Source organism: Alosa pseudoharengus, unplaced genomic scaffold (genome assembly GCF_046254945.1).
Source record: "Alosa pseudoharengus isolate Yale_2024_CS ecotype anadromous, Long Island Sound unplaced genomic scaffold, YU_APseudo_1.1 YU_APseudo_1.1_scf_6, whole genome shotgun sequence".
NCBI lineage: Eukaryota > Metazoa > Chordata > Actinopteri > Clupeiformes > Clupeidae > Alosa > Alosa pseudoharengus.
Genome location: NW_027468848.1, coordinates 34,784,371 through 34,800,778, shown reverse-complemented (window position 1 = coordinate 34,800,778; position 16,408 = coordinate 34,784,371). Strand labels below are relative to the sequence as shown.

The 16,408-nt window shown below is 40.5% G+C and overlaps 2 protein-coding genes across 2 annotated transcripts; both read right to left on the bottom strand.

Annotated features, from left to right (window-relative positions):
- Window positions 1-1,185: 1,185 nt before the first annotated feature.
- On the bottom strand, window positions 1,186-7,122 carry got1l1 (glutamic-oxaloacetic transaminase 1 like 1). Its single transcript, XM_076271369.1, has 8 exons — window positions 7,005-7,122; window positions 6,565-6,746; window positions 5,806-5,929; window positions 3,896-4,113; window positions 3,583-3,730; window positions 2,817-2,982; window positions 2,251-2,393; window positions 1,186-1,596 (listed from the first exon to the last, which is right to left on the bottom strand). Exons 1-8 carry the CDS (start codon window positions 7,120-7,122, stop codon window positions 1,460-1,462), a joined length of 1,236 nt encoding a protein of 411 aa, XP_076127484.1. The 3' UTR covers window positions 1,186-1,459.
- A 644-nt stretch (window positions 7,123-7,766) lies between these two features.
- Window positions 7,767-9,419, bottom strand: npm2a (nucleophosmin/nucleoplasmin, 2a). Its single transcript, XM_076271368.1, has 5 exons — window positions 9,335-9,419; window positions 9,074-9,153; window positions 8,538-8,648; window positions 8,021-8,114; window positions 7,767-7,868 (listed from the first exon to the last, which is right to left on the bottom strand). Exons 1-5 carry the CDS (start codon window positions 9,417-9,419, stop codon window positions 7,843-7,845), a joined length of 396 nt encoding a protein of 131 aa, XP_076127483.1. The 3' UTR covers window positions 7,767-7,842.
- Window positions 9,420-16,408: the final 6,989 nt, after the last annotated feature.

The following is a 16,408-nucleotide window of genomic DNA, read 5'->3' as shown; positions in this document are numbered from 1 at the left end:
AGCTATGATTTGCTCACCCAAAGGGTGATGGTGTTATAACCACTATTTTCAGGTTATTATTTAGTTTAGAATGTGAATGTAGTGACATCTGAGACAGCTAATTCAGCCCTATGGAACATAGTCATAGCAAATACATTTGAATTGATTGATAGGCCTATATAGTGTGCCAAATGCAATGGAAAATGCAATACAACATTTCTCGTCTGTAGATTGTTGTACTGGCAGGGTGCTTCTGGAAAAAATGAAAGCTGCTCTGACCTATGAAAGCCTCATCTTACATGTTCCATTTCATGAATCATTGCACTGCAGGTACAGCTGTAGGTGGTTTTATTCTTTGCTAGATATGACTATTTGTCCATGCATTGTCATGACTGATGAAGGCATCTAGTTCTAAATTGAATCACAATTGAAACACACAGCGTGCCTCTCGACAGAGCCAACCCAACTACCCAGGAACCACTTGGACATGCAAGGGATACCTTAAGCAAGATATGTTGAAAAATGTTGCCATAGGCAAACTTTTTTTTCACGAATGCTTTTTGTTGTTCCAGATGTACAGATATGAATGGAACATGCCAACATTTTGGGAAATTAGCTTATTCCCCATCTCCCCCAGAGTAACATAATGAATATCCTTCTTGCGCATGAAGCAACTCTGTCTGACGCACCCACCAGCTCCCCACCAACTAGCCTATAGCTAGCCATGGAACCAACTAGCCTATAGCTCCCAAAAGTGACAAAATAACTCCAACATTTCCTTAGTGTAGTGCCACTTGTTTTGACTATCACTACACTAAGGAGAACATTGGTATGCCATCCTGGCTAATGCAACCTTGGAAGCTCCAGTCACTCACACACAATGCATGCAGGAGTCGAGTTGAAAGACAGATTAGTAACCGATCATTTGTTGCAGCCCACTCAAAATGATTGAATGCTTGAATGCTTTTACAGCCCTGCGGCTTCCACAGATGAATATTTTTTATTTTGATGTCAGAGTATTTAATTAGTTGGTTGCTATCGGGATATAAAAAGGATTTCAGGTAATATACCAAAAAGAAAATCTCCCATCCTACATTAAACACTCAGGAAGGGGTAGAAATTGTAGCTCTCTTAAAAAACAACAGTGTTTAACATCTCTTTGTTCATTCTTTTTCCCCCAACATAAGTATTCAGGTATAGCACAGGACAAGAGGTACTGTATGTGACTGGCCAGCATGCCCTCGATGCTACAGTCTTACCCCCATTACTACACATGAACACTGAGCTCCTACTAAAAAAAAAAATCATCTGAAACATCTGAAGAATACTAATTTAATGTCATATCTGCAATATCTTTATGCAATATCCGACTGTCTTATTCACTATTCTGCACAATCCATGGCCTAGTCGCATACTGTCTGGATGGGCAAAGGTAAGTCATAAAGAATATGAAAAGAACATTGTCATCTATTTTTACAAATCAAAGAGTGGTTACAGCCAAATGGATGGATTCTGCCACATAATCAACATTGCGGCTGTTGATTGCACTTATATTCAGACACCCAATATCCAAGAGGTAGACATGTCTCCTTTTGCCCAGAAACTCCACTTGATGACCTAAAAACCAGAAGACAAGCGCAGCAGTCGTAGTTAGCCAACTCTCATTTATCTCTCTCTCCTGCAGAGTCAATCAGCCTGCCGCAGCTGGGTGAAGGGTTACTCATTTACCGCGTGTGAATGTTAAACCCACAAGTCTACACACAGGGACTAAGGAAGCTGGTAATTATCGGTTCTCATTTTACGCTTAACTGCAAGCATGAGCCTCTCCAATTTCAGTTACAATTCAAAGAGGACAAGTCAACTGCTTTCAATGAGTGCCTATGGCCCAACCACGGCCGTGGGTATATCCTTACCAACCCCACTCTCACTTGTGTCTTATTGCTTAAATATACAGTCGCAGTTTGTTTTGATTGATTTTTTCATTGATTAAAACATCAATGTGCAATGATGCTGTGTCATAAAGAGGCTTAGACTTGACATTCATGATGCTCTTTGGACAAGGAACACTGACTGTCATTGAATTATTCAGCTGTGTCTTTTTTATTCTCTTTTGTATAAACTACATTCATATTTAAACAGAACAGATTCACCGAAGGTTGCTGGTCTACTGTATAAATTTCGACCCAAAAAGAACACACTGTATGTGTTTCAAATTTCAATTACGGTATGCGTTGCAACAAAGTAAACAAAGTAAACAGATTCAACACTCACCACTGAGGCCAGTGCAGCAGTAGAGTCCGGTTTGTTTGGTCAGGTGGTCCCACTGCCCTGGACATCCCAGCAGCCTCAGTTTCTCTCTGAGCTGCTCCCTAATCAGCATGCACCTCTCCACCTGACTCCTCACACCTTCCTGCCTAAAGTGGCACATGAACCATGTGGGGTATAAGCTGAGAACTCATGAGAGACGATCACCCATTCCTTTATGTTACAATATACAGTAAACCATTTTTATTTATTATTATATATACCGGTAGATATATATTAAGATACAATATACATGTACATATTTATAAATAATCTTAAATGTATTTGGAAATACTCAAATATTAAGTTAAATAATTTATATTGATATAAAAAGGACAGTACATGCACAATTCAGAAATAAATCGGTTTGACAAGGTTCAGACAGTGACAGTTTTTCCCAAAACAATTGCCCATTTATTGAAAAAGAGAACATACCTGAATACTAAGTGTATGGGATGGGGAATTACAAACAAACATGACCACCCTTCTCAGGGTCATCTACAACAGTATTTTACTGGACGTGACTGACTCACCACTCAATAAGGTGTGCAGGGTTACTGAGGACGGTAGCCACCACACGGGCACCACCTGTTGGTGGAGAGGACCACAGAGTTTGGACTGACTTCTCCAACTGCGACTGGACAGCCAGCAGGAAGCTGTTGTGCTTCAGCACACACAGGAGGTGTCCAACCTGCTCCCCTGGAAAATCAAAGCTGCCGTGAGTAGAGGAGAGGGATGCCACTTACGCATCCATCAGAAGTTTCTCAGTATCAGATATGTCACGTTGTTTTCTTGACCTGTTCGTGTGTCCACTAACTATTGACTCTTTCAACAGTATAAACAAACATTAGCATTCCCATGGCATTTCCAGTGGCACAGAAAACAACATTGAGCCAATGCAAACTTGGGGTCAAAACAAATTAAAGTCAATATTTTATAGAAAACTAAGCTAAAGTCCAATTAATTTACAATTTGAAGTAGCTGTGTTGATTTTGAACGTTTCAACCAGAAACCCTCTAGGAACCAACTGAAAGTTTTTCAGTTTATTTGAAGTATACAATCTGTTCGGGTTCGATCAATTGTTTGAATATCTCTGAAATTATTCAACACACCTAAGATTCACCTTTACATTTATTCATTTTGCAGACGTGTTTATCCAAAGCGACTTACAACAATACAGTGATAAAGTTCATATTAATGAACCTGAACCTTTGAGTTTCATGCTAGCTAGCACTAGTTGTTCTAGCCATGTTAGTGGGCACGAGTGAATATCATAACAGAAGGGACTTTGAGTCTTACCATACAAGCCAAATGTGTGGCAGAAGGACTGTGTACACATAACCTCCAGACCCAAAGACACACAATGACGAACAGGCCAAGCATCCTTCTCAAAGCTCTTAGAAAAGCCTTGTTCTGACATCAGGAAGAAAGGAAATAATCTCCTCTGCTGTTTGAGAGAGAGAGATAAAGATAGATTTAAGGGAAAGGGACAGCATTCCAAGAATGCATTTCAGAATGTTAAAATTGTTTTGTTTTTTAAACAATTAAACCTTTCCAAAACATTTGTAAAAAAGCTCATAGGTCATCTAGTGAGGTAGAACTGGCCTTGTACCATCATGACATCTGCCACGAGTTTCCAGTCATCTACAGAGAGGTCGGCACCTGTGGGGTAGTGGCCAGAGACGGACAAGACAACTACACTCTGTTCAGGGGCCTCCTCCAGATCCTTCAGCACGTTCTCCGCACACACTCCCAAACTATTCGCATCCCAGTAGCGGTAGTAGCACACATTCCCAAACCCTGCTGCCTCAAAGGTCTCGGCAAGTGAGTCTGAAAAAGCAAGAGAGGATTAGACCTTATTTTAAAGTAGTCACAGAGTGAGGGATATAGAATTTGGAAAAATGTGAGTAAGGCATATGAAGTGTAGAAGATTTGCAACACATGATATCAGGGTTCCTACACATTTTCCATTTCAAAATTCCATACTTTTTCCATACTCAAATTTCCAAACTTCTCGCTAGATTTTTCTGACCATATTCTCGACATAGCGGCCACATCTGGTTTGGGATAACTCGGTGAAAACAAAGGTATGGACAACTGAAGTGAACTAAAAAATGACACTTAATATTTGTCCATTTAGCTGGGTCATTTTTAGTTGTATCATAGTTGTATCTTGACGATGGGGACTGACAGTTAAGCTACACAACAGTAGGAATGGTTCATTATGACCTAAGTGAAGTGATTAGTACTGCAAATGCAATAGTCTGGAAACACAAATATTTCTCCATACCCTTGTTTCTTTTTTCCCTACTTATCCAGACCTGGAAATTACTAAAATCAAATTCCATACTTTTCCAGGTTTTCCATACTGCGTAGGAACCCTGTGATATTGAGATTCCAGCATGTAACAGGAAGCCCTCTAGAAACATTAGTTTCTGTTCCACTCATGCACAAAGTCATTATGTCTGACTTATTATTCATTATGTCTGACTTACCAGAATTTAGAAGCAAATGCTAATAGCTTGCTTTCTCGTGTTTCACCTACCTATTTTCTTGTTTCACAGCTACATCAACCATTTTAAAATGCCCATAATATGGAAAATCTGGGGTGTTATGTTGTGACTCTGGTGCTTCCACACGTAAGCCTATACAAACTTGGGGGAAAAAAACATCCATGCTGTTTTGAGTGAGATACAGGTTTCTGAATGTATTCTGTCTTCAGTCTCCGGGTGAGCTGTTCAATTCAATTCCATCCCTGTTGCAATTGGGTCTCGGCAGTTTTAACTTTGGGAACCTCTGGCCTAGCCTATGCTGGAGGCGACCCAGGCCATCCGGTAATAGGCAGCCAATTTCACAAATGTATTTAAACTTTTGAATAGGGGTACATCAACTCTAGTGGGCTTATATACCGACCCAAGTTTTACCCATTATCATTTAACATTGTTAGGCCATGTTACATCATACATGCAGAAAGGTGTCTGAATTGATTCTGCTATGGTTATTGTATTTAGCAGACGTTTCGGCTAAACTCCCATAACTTGACTATCAGGCCACTTTACTACGAAAATTCAAACAGAACCGTCAATTACTTTTGTCACACATTCTTTATTATTCCTGCATAACAAATAGCATTTGATCACTGGCAGTCAGAGGCTTTCTGGTGGAGAATCCTCCAACATCATGTCATCGACACGACTCGTATTCCCTGGCTTTTCATGCTGCCCGTTGACGTAAACATGGAATCAGTTCCGGAGTGGGACGTGGCCAACAACAGCTCATTTGCATTTGAGGCAACAAGCCCCAGATACAGCCTATGAAACTGGCAAGAATGGAGCTGCTGATAATGTGTAATCTGAGGGGACATGTTTTGTGCAACCCATAAGCATATTTTGAAAATAATCATATTTTGGACACTTTAAAACTTCATCTGCAGTTCCACTATCTAACTGAAAACAGCATCTAAACCTATTTGTTCCCTGTAATAAAAGGGACAGTCCATATTCACGCTCATGACCTACCCACCATCACAGGGGGAGGGCAGCAGGATGGGTCCACTCCAGGATGCTCTGTTGTTACACCAACGCCTCAGCAGCTCTGCGCCCAGCCTCACCGCTCCCATAAAGCCCACTGCCTGCACCCCCAGCACCTGCAACCAGCAAATTAAGCCCTCCAGTCAGTTACAGCAGTCGTTGACCAATGTCTTACTAAAGCGCCTGTACCTATGGATTTGAAGCCCTGCACGAGATACATTACCTCTTTAAATCAATTGTACAGCGTAGTTACCAGAGGGGCACAGAGAACATTAAACACATGGGGGGGGGGGGTAAGCCATGATTCACAGTATCAGCAGCACAGCACTGATGGTTTACACCTCCGGCCACCCACGTCAAAATGACTTTCCCTTACGGTAGTCATTGTCCAGAGTGATATCTGATTTCTTTTAGCGGGACATGTTTACATGTGGTAAATCATCCCCACACCTGAATGTAATGTGATTAAAGGGACACTGATGGTTTGTTTAATTCCAGTCATGGGTTTAAACATGCTGACCTCATCTTCAATGTCAGTGCAAAAGACAAATAATTGTTTGTGCCCTGTTCAAATAAACTATGAGTTCTTGCGTCAGGCTGAGGTATCTGTGTGTCCAGCTGGTGGGCCCTGATTAAGGAGGTGGGCCCTACTTGTGTATTTTACAGGCCCACTCAACACCAAGCCTGTTTAATCCTATGGCAACATCTGAGAAGTGATGCTGATTTCTACAACAACAAATTGTCAGGTTACCCTGTTTTCCACGATGGCAGGACTGTCTTTTCCCAGTGTGAGCTCCACCACTCTCTTGGTCAGTTCAGTTAGACCAAGAGGTGGGGGATACCCAGGAGTGAGGGTTGGGTCTGATCCAATTTGTTGCTTTATTTTCCATATGAGGGGAAGCACTGTGGTCTGGCCATCTTCATTAAGATACTCTGCAAATTAGAGGAGATAAAGAGGCAATTCAATAATTTAATTAGGCTATCTATATTCATTATAATAGCCTACTGCTGTATGTTGTAAAGGTTAAACGTCAACAGGTCTTAGTTATTCATAAGTTAGGGTATTCTAAGTAATGCCCCCTTGTAGTGCTCCATTGTAAAATGAAACCATTAATTGGCAGAGATCCACGCGCCATCAATTGATAGAAATTACAAAACCAAAGGTGATCCGAGTTGCGGACTTCCACTCACCACGTCCTGCAAGATTCACCTTCTCTGGGTGAGTGTCTCTCCTGAAATCATCCAAAATCTTAGACTCCTGTTTTGGTGGAGCTGTAGGGATGTTCGTAAATACGGATATGACAGACATTGATATAGATTTTTTTGCTTAATTTTATCGGTAAAATATGCCGATCAGTCGCCTTTCACCACTGCGACCCTGGCTGCTTAGGTTTCATCATGGTTGTTGACGTGTATTTCCCCCCGTCTAATCGTGCATCAGCTCATTAACGTTAGTTTGTTGACTGCCTGTTGCCATGTTACGTGGTGTGACGGGCGTTTCTTGGTGACAACAGAGCCATGTAGAGAAAGTGTTCGGTCATGGTAGAGAAAATAGAAATAGCTACCTGATTATTAAATTAATTGATTATTATTAATATATAGGCCAGGCAGTTGTCTCTTAAAATAGAAAAACATGTAGGCTAGCATCCCTCCAAAAAATGCTATGAAGGCCCAGCTTTGCAAAGAATATAGTCTAGGCCTACCCATTAATAAGCACAGATCTCAAACAAATCTTGAGAAATAATAAAAATGAAAGGAAGGAGAACCCACAGAGCATATAGGCCAATGTTGTAAAGAGCACTTTCTGGTAAACATGTATTATTGTTATTGTTTATTTAGTTTCTCTAATACATATTTCAAAATTGCAAACATGATGGCACACAAATGGACGGCTACTGTCCATTAACATATAGCAGTTAGCTTTGAGGAATTAATATTTAAGGTTGACAGCTTTTGAGGCCATGATGAAACCCTTCACATGATAGCCCACACTGAATTCCAGTGCCGTTTCCATGGTTTATACTGTAGGTCAAGATTCATCTTCTTCCAATCCAACTGCAAAACATTCAGACAAGTATAGGGTCCAATAAGTTTCTTATTCTTAACACCTCATTCTTGGTGATGTCCAATGTGGTAAGTCAAACAACTAAATTATTTCAGTAGGCTTTGTCTGAAATAACAAACACTGAAAAAAATCCTTTACTTACTAGTTATATGCTGACCAGTGATGAAGACAGGGCCTTGCCCTGAGGCGAGTTTGAAAGTGACTGGTGGTATAAGCTCAAATGCTTGGAAACTAACCTGGGGAAAATAGGCTCATGATACGGACATGCTTTAACAGTTCAACTTTCAGGTTGGGGTCATACATAAATTCACCACATTCGGGAGTATGTCATACAGTATATCCAAACCCTTCAAATATTCAGCGACAACATTGTTAAGGCACAAAAAGAAAATGAGTGTATAATGAAAGTGAATGGGAGTCAATTTAACTGGTAGCAAATGCCATATATATCCAGTAGCAGGTGCCAGGGAAATGTCACACTAGAACGTCTTAGCCATGTCCATTAGTGTTATTTTGGAACAGAGTTCCAATCAGTACAAGTTATTTGCTCACACAAACAACTAAACAAGCCACAGATGCATTGTCTGCAGTTATTTACCAATATGTTTTGGTGCAGGTATATGTGCTTTGTGACAAGCAAGCAGTCAATTGTGACTCACCATGGGCATGGTATGACGCAGGGTGGCAATAGGTACTTCCTTAACCCTCCCATCTCCATCACAAACAGCAACCACATGCATATCATCACTGGCACCAGCACTCAGACAGATCTGGGAGCAGACGGGGGGGGGGGGGGTGCATTTGTAAAACAGGCGAACTGTGTTATTGTAAAAGGCTATTTCATAAGTAAAACGTTGTGTCTACTCTGCATATGATATGCCTGGATTACAGCGGTACTAATGCTGCATTCCAGACAACTCGGACGTCGGAGGTCGAAGTGGTGTTCCATTGTATTTTTTCCCAGTAGGAGGTCAGAATTCTTGACCTCCGAATTTGTCTGGAATGAAATTGGGAGATTCCCACTAGGACATTTTTGACTTGACAGAGTTGTCTGGAATGCAGCATAAATGCTGGCTTCTGTAATGACAAGCAACAGAATAAACCCTGTTCTAAACAAGGGCTGATCCCAGTGGTGGCATGATGTTTGTATATGTGCCATTACTCATTGTTTCACGCAACAAAAGCTAACTCTTACCGTTTTGACAAAGAACTGACACTCCAAGGGGTAGTCCACTTCAAAAACTGCTGTTGCTTTGGAGGAAGTCAGCTCACAGCCTTGTTATAGAAACAATGCAGATGACACAATGATTCACAGACAGGAAACACTGAGAGAGTACTTCACACAAACTTCAGATTATACATGTTTTGGAATTCATATGTAAATCACACAGACAGATAGACAACTGAGGGAGTTTTGTCCTGATACGAGATCTAGTGGCTGATGTGACACACTTACCCCAAGGTACATAAACTTTGTCTGAGATGGATGAAAAGGATGAACAAAATGAATTTATGCTGTCATCTTTCGGGACCTCAATCATCGCCATCAACTTTTGGAAGACAGCCCAACTGCAAACTTATGAGATATGCTTAAAAGTGGTATGTGTGTGTTACTGTAACAACTAAAAAATATATAGGCCTTTTTTTTTAGAAGCACCACCAGTATATTTTCTGGAAGAGTAGCTAGGCCTAGGCTACTATTAGTAAGAACACTGAAACAAGAACACTACACTATACTGCAGGCCGTGTTTTATTGCAAACACAATTTGGGTTTGGGAAACATGCATAACTTGGGTTACGTACTCCTTGGCAAGATGTCATAGCATCGTCCGCCCAAACTATACACAATTTGACGGCTAAAATGACCAAAAATCATAACAGTCGTTTGAAAGTCAACAAAGATTAAGAAAATAGTTGGTGATACTCACTTATCCGACGGCTAAAGATGTTTTTTTTTTTTTTTTTTTATCCGACGACGCCGTGGGAGTCCAGCGTAGACGGTTACGTCGATTGAACTGTGACCTCTTGTTTGATTACCTGCAGGTGCACCCGAATGTAGCCTAGTAATTCTACCCAACTCTTTTAGCACAGTTTATTTTTTTGTCCACTAGGTAGAGCCATTCGACTGGAAGAATCTTGTTTGCCTTTTGACGACTCACAAAGACTTAACTGCCGCTCGCGATAGATGTTTTTGAACTGAACAGTAGCCTAGGTCCGTAGCAGAGAGGGTTAAAGCGGGTTTAATTTGAGAGATCAACAGCTTTAGAACGTAACAGTTTTCATGAGGCCAGACATTTCCCAAATATTCAGTTTTAAGCGGCTCGGGAACGTTGAGGTGAGGCCTGGTCATACTTCATAAGGTTTGCTTTCTTACAAAACAAGCCCCAGGTCTGGTTAATGGTGTGTATATTTCGGTTTGAGAAGAAGAGATTAAAGTTTTCTGCTTCGTTGTTAATGTTGAAATGTTTAAGATATAGGGCCTATAGGCATAGTTCAGCACTATGCATAGGCTTTTCTAAGAGTCTCTGATTGTTGATAAAGGTCTCTCATTTATTTAATCTCATGGGTATTTCCGTAGACACTTGGCTCAAGGGTACAAATCCACATCAATCAACTAAAAACTGACTATTTGATGTCAGTATAGCTCATTTAAATTCTCTAAAATATAATTATTGCATGGATGATCAAGAAGGTGATCAAGAAATGCATGGCATCACAATTATTTTAAAGAAAAAATATTAAAGTTAATCAGTGCACAGTTTTCAATGTATCACCACACCAACTGTGTTCTAGTTTATTTCTAAAATTAAAAAAGTATTTTGACATCTGAGCCAGTTGGTGTTGTTCTCTAGCTGCACCATCCTGCTGTTAAAAGGCCTCATACAGTAACTTGCTCTCACATAGTTGTGGAGGGTGAGACCTCTGCCTGCCTGCCCTCTAGTTTATCTGATAAAAGGAAAAACCCATCCAGCGAGCTGGGCAACGTTTTTTTTTTTTTATCTTGTCTCACAAAGACTCTCCCCATCCCAAGAAACATCATGTGTGGCACCCATATCTGCTGTGTCCTACCATCTGCTGAGCGAGACTTGCCTACTTATCTGTAAAACCAGTACAAGACACTGGTCAATATAGGTTTAAATAGACAGCACTCTTTGAAGAGCCTAGAAACCTGGCCATGTATAAGGGATCCTATATATTGTGAAGAATACTTCTCACACTGTTATGTTAAAGTTTGTGACACTTATGGCACTTAGTATATAAATTGTATCTATCCTGTTTCTCCCATTTCATTCATGGGTAGTCTTCTTGTTAGAATGCTAATAGGTACAGATGTTTTTTGTCTTCTTTTGCTCTGACGTGTAGTCTTTGGTGGCCCACTGGGCTCAAGAATACCAGTCACCTTTTGTTCTACTAGTTTAAACTGTGGGAGGTTATTCTCCACAGCAGATGGTAAAATATGATTACGGTGACATTACAGTCCCCTGGCTGGTGAAAGGAGTCAGGAACAAGAATTACCTGATACTAATCAGGTTGTGCTCCCCTGGAATTGGAGCAAGACTTGGCTAATTGTTTCCATGTGCAATGCAAGAGATAAGTGTGTTTAGCCAAACACACACACACACACACACACACACAAACACATTACCATCCTTACATTAGAATCATACTTCACACTAAGGCAATGGTCCAAATTGTTGTGCAACTAAGCGTACAATTATCTTGATTTACCACCATATAGAATATATAAATGGACACAAGACACACACACAGTGAATGTTTACTGAATACCAGCCCTTACTTCCTACCCCATCTTTCCCCTTTGCTGTCCAAAATCATGTTGCACATTATGATGACACTGAATTGTTGAGGTAGATTCTTTAATATGTATTACTATTATTTCTCTCACCCCTAACATGTTTTCAGGAAATACGAAGAATAATACATTGAAGGAGAATCTTTAGTATGCTGAACCATACATCTCTGAAATGAAAAAAAAAAAAACAGTCACTGTTCTGATATGAGGGTTGAATCACTGGATGATACCATCATATAACAATTACAGGCTTATCTTCATCGTGTTTGACTGATTCAGTGACAATATTTTGTTTTCCCATTTCCCAGCGATTGCTTCAGCCTCTTTTGTAATGTATGTGACTTTATGATAAATGTGTGGTCTGGACAGACTGTTCGGGGATCTTTTGAAGAGTTCCACATGCTTGGCAGCGGAAGGCTTCTCTACTGTACTGCCGCATCACCAGGACACCCTGGGGCCCCGCTTGTGTTTTTTATCCCCTTTGAAACCAACAAGAACACAGTGAACAATAATGAAGGTATGTTTTGAATAGCCAATGTTTGGCTGTCATTACTGTTGATATTCCTATCACTTATCACATACATTTGACAGGACTAGTGACTTTTTTGTCTATTAATTCTGTGACACAATTGTTGTAAACACTGGCACAGACTAATGTGCTTTGTAACTAATTTGCTTACTCTGCCTGTACTTACAAGCAGGCCGAGCAGGGAGAGGTCACAAAGCTAACGAGAGGTCACAAAGCTAACATGAACTTGAAGGAGAGGTCACGAATGCTAAGGTGAACTGGAAACATGGTTGTTTCCTTTTTCATTTGCAAACCTCGGTCTTTGAAATGGTCACTAAAATGGGCAAATCTGAACAAAGGAACAAAGACAGGGTGTAATGCAAACACAAACTGACACATCCCTCTGATCTGTCCCCCTCTACAAGTTATGTAACCACTTCGAGTTGATGATTCAGGTAGAGGTTGCTGGAGCCTATTGTTAGCGTTCTTTGGCAGTCAATCAGTGTAAAGCTCTGATTATTGATGTGGGTGCCAGATTGCATGCGGAGGCCCTAGATATCTGCTAAAATGGGCCATTTTATTTCCCAGCCTAATCATACAGTTGTAAATGGTTTTGCATCCGTTTTTGACAGACCAAAGTTGCATACCTCTATATTAACATCAGAGAACAAAGTAAAATACTCTGTTATGTCAAGCTCATAAACTTAACAAAAAATATATATTTCTGACTTTTTGCTTACTCACTTACTGTATGTGTGAGAAGTATTTCTTATGGATTGGATGGAGTAATCTAGAATCTAATGCATTCTAGGGCTTGTTTCAAATTAGCTGAAATATTGTAAATACAGTAAGGTGCATGTGTACAAAAACACACCAAGGTGAACTCAAACCAGACAGGCTGTGTTTGGGTGGGGTTTGTTCACCTGCCCAAAGCATTTTTTTTACCTCTAAAGTAAAGTTCAAACATTCTCTTTTTGTAACCATTGCCAGGCAGCTGATTAGAGCTCTTCTCAGGTCGACATTTCTCTATTATATATTCTTTATTCTAATATTTTGAGGTACTGCCTTTTTGATTGCCATGATATAGCCTAACGGTAATACCGGTAATCAAGATTAGAATAATCAAGATTAAAAAAGGCTTGAAATCTCACTTTATGTGTAGAGTTTCACATTTTGGAATAAATTACTTGAAAAAAAAAACTTTTCCATGACATTCTCATTTTTTGAGATGCACCTTTATAGCTTGCTGCTTCAGGCTGTATGAGCCTATATCATTCTAATTTCCTTAGTGTTGTATATGCATTAATGTTATGATAGGGATCATTTAGCTAATGAGAGGCTTTTTTGAGCTTGGCAATTAGTAAGCCAAGCTCAAATAGCTTCAATAACCCGTCCCTTATTGTTGTGTCTTGCTTGTTTAGGATATGCAGTTACTTCAGGCATCCGTTTCAGTGAGTCAAGAGGAAGTAGCTGATGCTGCAATCAAATAAATGTAGGTTTAAGATAGCCCATATACTGTTTTAGTCATTCATCTTGTGGTTTTAGCATGTAAAAGAGAGGCATGCAGGAGGGATAATATGTGGCAGGGTAGAGATTAGGAAGGGATAATCACTATTATTTGGATGGTTTTATTCAGCATGTAAAGGACATAAAGGTAAAGGCAGGGAGTTATTTATAATTTGGCTAAAATCATTTCAATTATGCACACAAACACACACACACACACACACACACATTTATATACACCCTTGGAGAAACCCCAAGCCAGCCAGTTTTGAAAACCTATCCAGGACGAGTAATCGAACCTAGGGAGAAATGTTTCTCTGTCTTGACTGTGGCTAGAATATTCCTTCTGAAAAATATGTGTGCTTTTGTTTCCCATGCAGGGTTTTCAGTCCATGACATAGACGATGCATTTGTGATGACAGGATTTCCTGGAAAGCAGCAATAGAACTCATGAAACTGACACATCACACACACTCTGCCTTCAATCAAAAGAATATTTTCTAACATGGCAACATATCAGACAATTAAGCTTTTTGAATCTTGAATCTTGAATGTGACTGTGGACTGCAACAGCGTTGAGCCAGGAGCGCCTAGGCTTACATACATGCTGTCTCTCGCTGGGAAGAGTATAAAGCATGGCAAACAACAGGTTCAGTGCTTCACCCCTTGGCCCTCAGCATGCTGAAAAGAACAGATACAGATACTAACTACATCAAAATGATTGGAGAGTTGGTTACATTTCCTGCAGTGAAAGAGCTGCCATTGTGTGGAGATCAGGACAGTATACTAATATAATGATGAGGAGTGTTAAGTGTGTTGATGGCCTGGCTGCTGGGCTGTTTGTGAAATTATACGAATACACACTTGAGAAGGATACAAAATTGCCTGACATTGTTAAGAAATTTCCAAAGAATGACGAATACACCTCTAAAACATTTCAGAACGAAGCAACTACGCATGCTGAAAATAGTCATAAGAAATTTGGGATAAATAGATTCACCAAGCTACTGCATGATATTATGAGGGACAGGTCCAATGTGGAAAACAGTCATGGTGATGATTGTATGCAATCGGGTGCCAGAGGAACACTTGATAGGTTTACTTGAACTGAGGCAGTTTGCTATAGAGTATATTGCTGATAAATTCTTGATCACCTTTCACACACAGGGTTTCATGCAGGAAACATGCTAGGGCAGTGGCCAAGAGTGGAGTTAAAGATGGGGTGCAGGCTATAGTGCAAAGACAGCTTGGTTAATGCACTCCTTACATTCACTGTTGTAACCACCAGCTCCATTAAGCTGTTGTGCATGCTATTGAAATTGAACTTTGTGACAAAACACCATTACTGTATGTCACACAGAAATACAGCTGCCCTTTCCTCAAGAAGCTGTTGCAAATTAGATGGACAACAAGTCAATATGACGAGCCTAATGTGTGGTTCAACAATGAAGAGGTGATCTTTGACATAGCCTACTGTCGAAAGTGTCAGGTGATGAGGGCACCTCTGCTGGACTGGGCGAAGAGGCAGCAGGGTTTAATGTCAAGGAACACAGCAACTGTTTGCTTATTTGTCATCTACCTTAGACAACAGGATACATACATTCTCTTCTCATATGTGCAACCCAGTATGATACCATTATCTTAGCTTAGCATAATTTACTGGGAGTGTGTTACACCAGTTTGCCTACAGCTCTCTTTTAGTCATAGGCTAGCTGTAGGCTAGCTGGTGTAGCCCACTTCCAGTGAATTATGTTTAGCTAGGCTAATGGTGTCACACTGGGTTATTACACGCTCAGAGAGGGGAAAGGTATGTAGGCCCAGAGCTGTACATAGAGAGTTTGGCCAACTCCGTCATGTTGGTTACCAATTTCAGATAACTCTATAACAGGCATGTTATCATCAACGTTTGCCAATAAATAAAAGGCCCTTACAGATCCAACATGGTTCCCATTCGATTCCCTAGTTGGCCAAACTCTCTCTATACAGCTCTATGTAAGCCTCTTTTACAACTCTGGAGTAGATGATGATTTCCCAAGAAGTCGTAGTCCTCTAAGAAGCACACGTTTTGTCATTGGCAGGGTTCTGGTCCATGTTCTTTTGAAGCCTGCAAATGCTATTTCACAGTCACAGTGTGTAGACATGCAGTGCCAGTGAGGTTATTATGACCGCCGCGCAGCGAAGCGGCGGTCATATAGGTTTAGTCAGATTTATTTATTTATTTATTTATTTTCTTTTTCGCATGCCCAAATTTCTGTCAATGATGACCGGGGTACACGAAACTTGGTGGGCATGTAACCCCACATGGATAGCATGGAACCATCGTTTTTCGTTTTGATCTGTGGCCCCCCCGCTGGACTGCACCCCCCGAAAGGAGGGTAGGGCAGACACAGTTTTCTGTGAATATCTCGAAAACCGTAGGGTTTAGGAGGACCATTTTTTTTTGTATGTTGATCTCAAGGGGCCATGTCAACCCATTCCATAACCACTCATTTCATGTATAGCGCCACCTAGTTAAACACAAAAAAGTAAAAATTAGGTGTTGTAATTGAAGGTATCTGTGACCTAACATAATCAAAACTGCACGAGATTGGAAGTGTAGGATCATTATGACACCATCTGTATGCACGCCAAGTTTTGTGGAATTCCGTTCATGGGGGGCCACACAATAAATTAATTTATGTTACTATACACCAACTGGCCTG

What these genes read in the sequence shown, in the direction of transcription:
- got1l1 (XM_076271369.1), bottom strand. Translation starts at nt 7,122, where the DNA reads ATGTCTGTCATATCCGTATTTACGAACATCCCTACAGCTCCACCAAAA. An exon ending in GGTGAATCTTGCAGGACGTG is followed by an intron (nt 6,747 to 7,004) that starts GTGAGTGGAAGT and finishes TCTAATTTGCAG; the next exon opens with AGTATCTTAATGAAGATGGC. An exon ending in CCTGCACACCTTATTGAGTG is followed by an intron (nt 2,394 to 2,816) that starts GTGAGTCAGTCA and finishes GTGCCACTTTAG; the next exon opens with GCAGGAAGGTGTGAGGAGTC.
- npm2a (XM_076271368.1), bottom strand. Translation starts at nt 9,419, where the DNA reads ATGATTGAGGTCCCGAAAGATGACAGCATAAATTCATTTTGTTCATCC. An exon ending in CAAAGTTTATGTACCTTGGG is followed by an intron (nt 9,154 to 9,334) that starts GTAAGTGTGTCA and finishes TTCTATAACAAG; the next exon opens with GCTGTGAGCTGACTTCCTCC. An exon ending in GTCAGTTCTTTGTCAAAACG is followed by an intron (nt 8,649 to 9,073) that starts GTAAGAGTTAGC and finishes GTCTGCTCCCAG; the next exon opens with ATCTGTCTGAGTGCTGGTGC.